We start from the raw sequence: 6,988 nt of genomic DNA, 5'->3' as shown, positions 1-6,988 counted from the left end.
AATACATTGAATGACGTCCTATACCAACGTGTTCAGTTTCTGGGTACCTATATGCAAAGGAGAGTAAATACACCATTTCATTGCTTCCTTGTGTAAATTGGGCGTTTGATACCAAACGTTACCTTTTTACTAAGTTTACTCTTACTATTTCTAAAATAATATTTTAGAGAATACACTACTACAAAGGTAAAATGCTATCGCCAAACAGAAAATGCGGCGATTAATTTTGACGTTTCGAAAAAATATTTATATAAATTATTGTTTGTGAAATAAAACAGTAATAAAAAACAGTATTTAAAAATAAAAATAAATGTTGTAAATCTGAGATTATTAATAAATCTTGAAATCATGGTTTTCATATATTAATCACGTGACGGAGGCTATATGCATAAAAAAATATTATTTGGGATAATTTTTGTGTTAGGCATATTAACTATATCTACCAATATATTTGATAAATCTAAGCGCAGGATAAACATACTCAAATTAATAGTTTTTTAGTTACACAACAATCGAATAATTTATAAAATATTTCGAGATATCTTAGCGTGATACATTGGATACCTCTGATCACATTGGGGGCTGTCGGAAACTTTTCCAAGTCAACCTTCAAGATTTTTGGAGTCCTAGTAATACAAAAAAAATATTCCTATAATTGGTAATAGGGCAATATTTTGGAATTAAAAAAAAAAGAGTTCGTGGAACAAACAAATGGTTGTTTTATAAAAAATTATTATATTTTTGAGGTTGTTAATATTATTGTTGAAAAAAATATATATTTAGAGAAACTATATATTTTTTAAATATTATTAACACACTAGCCCCGTTACTTAACTTAAGTAGGTACTTACTTTATACGTAGCGCAAAAACATCTGTGGTTAATTTTGTGCAATTTTGTGTCTCTGGTATTTCGTATTTTCTCACCTTCGTTATCTGGGATCTGTTTTTTTGTTGTTTTTGTTTTGATGGGTATTTCCAATATTTCGTTGTGATTTTGTGCAGAGACTGAGAAAGTATTATGATTGGCAACAGTCAAATACTTAATTTCAATAAAATTTGCAGACTGTGTTGTTCAGACGGACAGATGCTTTCTGTTTTCAAAGTTAATATTCACAAGAAAATCACCGCGTGCACTGGGATTCAGGTATTTTCAATAATATGTATTTCTTTTATTTAGGAATTATCAAGAAATTATGTTACAAGGTCGGTTAATAATATTAATAAATACCATGCTATTTTTGGAAAACTGTATTATACTGTTTTTAATCAGGGTATGCTGAAATAATTTTTCTGTGATTTTACGTATTTTTTGCATTCCTTGAAAATATTTGACCCTTTGCCAGTGTCCAGAAACATCGGGAAGACACATTAACTGCCACTTTGGCGTAGGTGCAAGCCAGATAGACGCTCGACTACCAAGTGCCGTCGCGGGTTCGATTCCCATGGTTCAGGCAACAATATTTTGATGATTATTTATATTAAAGTAGATTATTTATCACACAGTGTTGTTTGGTAAATTTTTTAATATGATTTTTTTGTACATAATAAAATTATAGGTCTGGCAGAATGACGGTATGCCACATCAGATTTGCAAGAAATGCATGTCCAAACTGCACATATCATTTCAATTCAAGAAACAGTGTGAGAAAAGTGACATCAGACTGCGGCAGTACAAATTGAACGAGAAAGAAGTCAACAAGAAACCTGTTAAAGATGATAAGAAGCTGGCTCAGCTGGAGCTGAGGACAGAGGAAGCGGATCCTCTGTCCACGGACCTGCTACAATATTCCTATGCCGATCCGTCACCACTGTCAGATGACCGAAACTTCGATTCCCTGCACACCCTGAACCTGGGACCCTTTGACCTTCATATCGAGCCGCAGTTCATATTCAACGGGGCGAGCATTCTGGCCAACATGACAAATGTTAATATACCGTTACAAGGAAATGTACACATGCCGGCCAACTATAATATACAAAGTCTAAACAATTCCAATTTCCATAATTCTTTTTCTATTCACTCTCTCGGCCCACCTCCCGGAATACCCACCCAAGTTCTTACACTCGAAAACTCTGGTAATCACATTTTATTTATGTAACCAATATATCATAGTCGTACAGGAGAAAGTGACCAACTACCAAAACGTAAAATGTTCAGGAGGGCCATTTAAGTCACTTTTGCTTGGCAACAAAATAAACATCAATGCAGTTAATCATTTTAACCAAGTCAATATATTATACTTACAACTTTAAAATCCTTTAGGATGTTTTCAGGGCAATATTAAGCTAGTAAGATATCAAACACTCGATGATCACGGTTTTGTAAAAAAATGCACTTGGTCACTTTCTCCTGTATGACTACGATATATAAGCAATATATATATTTTTTTAATTGCACATCTATCTCCAGCAAGGACTAGCTATTGTGCTTTGAGGGGGACACTTTTATATGATATAAATGAGATTTGACTAAACACTACATGTCAAATCCAAATTCATGTAGATATAGGGTATTTTCATTTGAGTAAAAAAGTTGTGTAAATAATTATTTGAAATGAATTGAAATTAGTGTTTGTTTAATGAAAATAAATTGATTTCCGTAGTATTTTCAAACCAAATGAATAAACTATTGATTTTAATTTTAGGTCCAGACGGTGATATTGATATTGAGGACGACATTCAACCGTACAATGAACAAATTGAACCAGAACCGGAACCTTTACCCGAAGACGTTAAAGAGTCTAAACCTGCATATATATTCCACAAAATGGGTTGTCTCAAAGTGCGTTCCGAAAAAGATATAGAAGACAATCGTTGTCCGATTTGCAATAAGGCTTTCGATTCAAACGGGAAACTGACAAGGCATATGAAAACGCACGGAGATAAGCCGTTTAAGTGTAAGATATGCAGGAAATCGTTTGCTCACCACGGGAACTTAAAGGTCCACATGAGAGTGCACAGTGACGAGCGACCCTTCTCGTGTTCCATGTGCCACAAGACTTGCAGGCAGCAGCAGGATCTCGACAAACATATGAGGACGCATACCGGAGAGAGGCCGCACGTCTGTTCTGTTTGCGATAAAGCTTTTGCCACCTCTAGTGAGTTCATTACGGCCAAATATGCATTCTTATATCTTTATAACTAGAAATGCGACTAGCCGACTAAGTAGACATTTTTTTAGTTGTCTAGAAATCAAGTTTTATCATGATGAGTAGAAAAGTGTACTTTTTATGTCATAATCTACCAATGATTAAAAAATTTTAATTTTTTTTTGCATTTCATATATAATTATAATTACAAGTACGAAAATTATATTATATTAATACAAAAAAATATCCCACAAAGGCATGTCCTGTGTGTGGGTATACATTTTATTTTATGTTATAATAAAGGACACTGGAAAGAATGAATAGAATCGAAAATATAAATAGATTTAAAGTGCTAAAATAAAATAAAATTAGTACAACAGAAAAGCATTAGAAATAAATCATCATTTTGTTTACTCACCTCTCTGACAGGAGTAAATTACATATACATCTTATTACATCTTAATAAACATAATGTCAACCGATTTGGAAACAAACAGCTTCTTCCCCAAGACGAGTTATATAATACTAAAATATACCTACTTTTCAAAAAAATGTTATATTTTTAGTTGATGGGCTTGAGTTGAAATCTCGATTGGGTATTACAGATGAAGAAATTGGGGATATTTAACACGTAGACTGCCAACTACAGGATAACTCGTGGATTGCGTTCTTTGCTAGGACGCCGACTACGAGTTATCTCGTACTGTGTTTACTTGCCATATTCAAGCAGCTATGTTAAAATATGTAGTATATCAGTGCTAATATGGATAGATGGCTTCTGGGAAAAGACCAAAAAGTCAATGCTGACTTACATGAATAGAAAATTTAATTAATAAATGAACAGAAAATAAAATTATGTACTACGTATTAGAGTTTTTAATAATATAATATGATTAAATAAAATCGGCTTTTTACACCGGAATTCTGAAAATTGCCGTGTCAGTCAACGTGTTAAGTTATTGCTTTGAAAATTAATCATTTTATTTGTTGTATGGAATATTCATTTACATTATATATTGTAGATTAAAATTTTAAATTATGGCCATAAGACCAAAATGCTTAATATGCTCTTACTGTGTTTGGAAGTAATTTTTTAATTTCATCTATGATAATCATGTTTTCTGAAAATGTTTTTTGTACATTCCAGGTAATCTAGTTGTACACGAGCGAACTCACACCGGGGTCAAACCTTACATTTGTTGCGTATGCCAGAAGGGCTTCTGTCAGTCCAACGAGCTCACAAAGCACATGCGTACGCACACCGGGGAGAAGAGCCACGTATGTCCCAAGTGTGGCAAGGGCTTCAACGGCTCCTCCACGCTCATAGTCCACATGCGCTCGCACACTGGCGAGCGACCCTATGTCTGCACTATCTGCAGCAGAGGTACACTCTCTTATTATATTATGTACAGTAGACAAAAGGCAATGTGAAACCATCATACTTCTACTTCTTCTCTGTCTTATTCCTCATTACTGAGGGTTGTGACCCTTGTGAGAGCAATGTCTTCTCCAGTTATCCCTTGACTGCGCTGCACGTAGTAACCACCGAGGTGCCTGCTGCTGACTTAACTTGATCGGTCCATCGTCCTCCCCTCCCATCCACCGATCACAACCAGTCGTTCCAGGCTATCCTCATTGCCACGGGCAACGTGGCACTGAGGCTATCATAATTTTTTTACGTAGTTGATTAAGTGCTTAAAACTTTAGAAATTTATGTGATATTTTCGTGTTTTTTAAAAACGAAATTGGTGTTTTTATGATTCATACAAAGTTATGTAAAACTTTTGCCGAAGCATAATTTTTCACTTAAATCTCTGGATGAGTTTTTCACCATTGTCAGCACTATTGTTTTCTCCCCTTGTGGTGACATTTATACAATTTCTGCGATCTCGCAGTGAAAATATTTGTATCATTCGCTATCAAAATGTCATTATGAATAATAAATCGGTGGCGGGTGTTGCATTAGTGTCTATTCTGGATTATATTTGCGCCTTGTATAACCCATACGTGTGTTCCGTGGCAGGTTTCACACAGTCCTCTGGTCTGGCGGCGCATGCCCGCAGCCACACGGGGGAGTGCGGCTACACGTGCTCGCGCTGCCCGCGCGCCTTCTCCTCCATCGCGGAGCGGCGTCGCCACCAGGCGGCGCACGGCGCGGCGCTACAGATATGCGCGCACTGCCACCGCCGATTCTCCCGCCCCGGCGACCTGGTGCGCCACTCGCGCGTGCACTGCTGAGCCCCTGCCCGCAACATTATCCCATCCTACGCTTACTCCACCCGACAAGGTTTAATGCTTGATGCATAATCGATAAGGACTGTTACCAGATTTATTTACAGTCAAACTCAGTTATTATGAGCACGGATATAGCGAGATATAGAGGAAACATTCATTGACATTTTAGTTTGTGATTTCCCATACATTTCTTCTTAATGAGCTACTTCTCGGCTATACGAGCAAAAGTAACGCCTAAAAATGTTTAAAAAATAGGGACTGTGATCGCACAAATGTTGATGAGACTTTGCAAACTTTTAGATTTTGTTCTCAAAGAAGCGCAAGATTTTCCAAATTTTATATAAAAAGTGAATTGGTATAAAAATATGACATGTGCGTAGTGGGCGAATTGTGTATTTTTGTTTGAATTGCGACTTATTCTGTTATGCGACCATTCCAGATATTTTATGTCAACATATGATGGGTGTGTTTATAAAAAAATACCTATTCTCGGATATAACGAGCAAAGGTTATAACAAGCAAATTCAGCCGGTCCGGTCTTCCCCGTTTTAACTGAGTTCGACTCTATTTGTTTTTATTTATTAAAAAAATATATATTAAATTATATTCCATGAGGTTCCATACACTTTCAACAGTAAAATTAAATTTGAAATTAAATTTCATCTTAATAGGTTGTTGTTTCATATTCCATGAGGTTCCATACACTTTCAACAGTAAAATTAAATTTGAAATTAAATTTTCATCTAAATAGGTTGTTTTTTAAAAATTATTTATTAACACACTTCGGACAGGTGTTTTTTACGCCTGTGGACCGCTGGCGACGTGATTTGATAATTATGTACATATAGTTAAGACAACCCTGACAAACCTTAACAAAGCGATTGGTATATAATATTCATATAAAAACATTAAATATGTAATTCTTTCCTCTCCGACTTTGAAATGAGGCCGGCGCAGAAGGTGAAAATACCCTTCCCGTCCTTAAGCATCAATCAACCAAACGGGTAGAAACACCTTTCCCGTCCATAGCGTGGTAATGAATTAATTACCCAAAAGTATTACTTTATAAGGGTTAAAATTAAAATTACTAGTTTCAGAAAAGTTTTCCTAAGGACTGTTTTCCCGTAATTAGTAGTGTTAATTTAAAACCCTAATACATTAATACATTCAACGAAGTTAGTTAAATCATAAGTAATTATGAAGTGTAACTAAGGTAACGCCGACAACATTAGTCAAATAATAGATCACAGCTACATAAATGCAAATTACGTTTTTTCTGGGAGTGATACTACAGGTTAATATCATATTAAGGGTAAATTTCTCATTGATGTATTATATATTTCCAGTATGTGCCTCAAGGTTTGAGTCAAGTGCATTGATTAGGATGTCAACGTTCCAGCGTGTGATGTCATTACATTAAGTTATTAAATGCATTGATAAACCATGGCAGTTTTTAAAATTCTGCCAAAAAATATTTAATTGGTTTTTTAGCCTATACATACACACTTACTTACTTCGGCCTTTTTCTTGTGTCCAGCATTGAACGAAGGCCTCTCTCTTGGACTTCCGCAGTTTTAGCCAATACCTTTTTCTACTATTATTTGATCCTCCAGCGCCCTTAAGTTTAGTTCCAGTATATTTTTTATTTTTGAGTCTTTCACTG

At 35.4% G+C, this 6,988-nt stretch overlaps 1 protein-coding gene across 1 annotated transcript; it reads left to right on the top strand.

Moving 5' to 3' along the window:
• Window positions 1-893: 893 nt before the first annotated feature.
• LOC148305764 (uncharacterized) lies at window positions 894-5,469 on the top strand. The gene is made up of 5 exons (XM_088266225.1): window positions 894-1,145; window positions 1,558-2,077; window positions 2,647-3,099; window positions 4,238-4,474; window positions 5,114-5,469. Exons 1-5 carry the CDS (start codon window positions 1,020-1,022, stop codon window positions 5,326-5,328), a joined length of 1,551 nt encoding a protein of 516 aa, XP_088122351.1. The 5' UTR covers window positions 894-1,019; the 3' UTR covers window positions 5,329-5,469.
• The last annotated feature ends 1,519 nt before the right edge of the window (window positions 5,470-6,988 follow it).

Source organism: Brachycentrus maculatus, unplaced genomic scaffold (genome assembly GCF_059751285.1).
Source record: "Brachycentrus maculatus isolate JH-2025_06_01 unplaced genomic scaffold, ASM5975128v1 h1tg000263l, whole genome shotgun sequence".
Taxonomy (NCBI): Eukaryota; Metazoa; Arthropoda; class Insecta; order Trichoptera; family Brachycentridae; genus Brachycentrus; species Brachycentrus maculatus.
Note: the sequence above shows the minus strand (reverse complement) of the source record. Positions and strands in the feature narration are given on the sequence as shown.

Bases quoted from the DNA above. Each gene is read 5' to 3' on its own strand.
- LOC148305764 (XM_088266225.1), top strand. From the start codon at position 1,020: ATGATTGGCAACAGTCAAATACTTAATTTCAATAAAATTTGCAGACTG. The intron at 2,078-2,646 runs GTAATCACATTT...TTTTAATTTTAG, and splicing joins TCTTACACTCGAAAACTCTG to GTCCAGACGGTGATATTGAT. The intron at 4,475-5,113 runs GTACACTCTCTT...GTTCCGTGGCAG, and splicing joins CTGCACTATCTGCAGCAGAG to GTTTCACACAGTCCTCTGGT.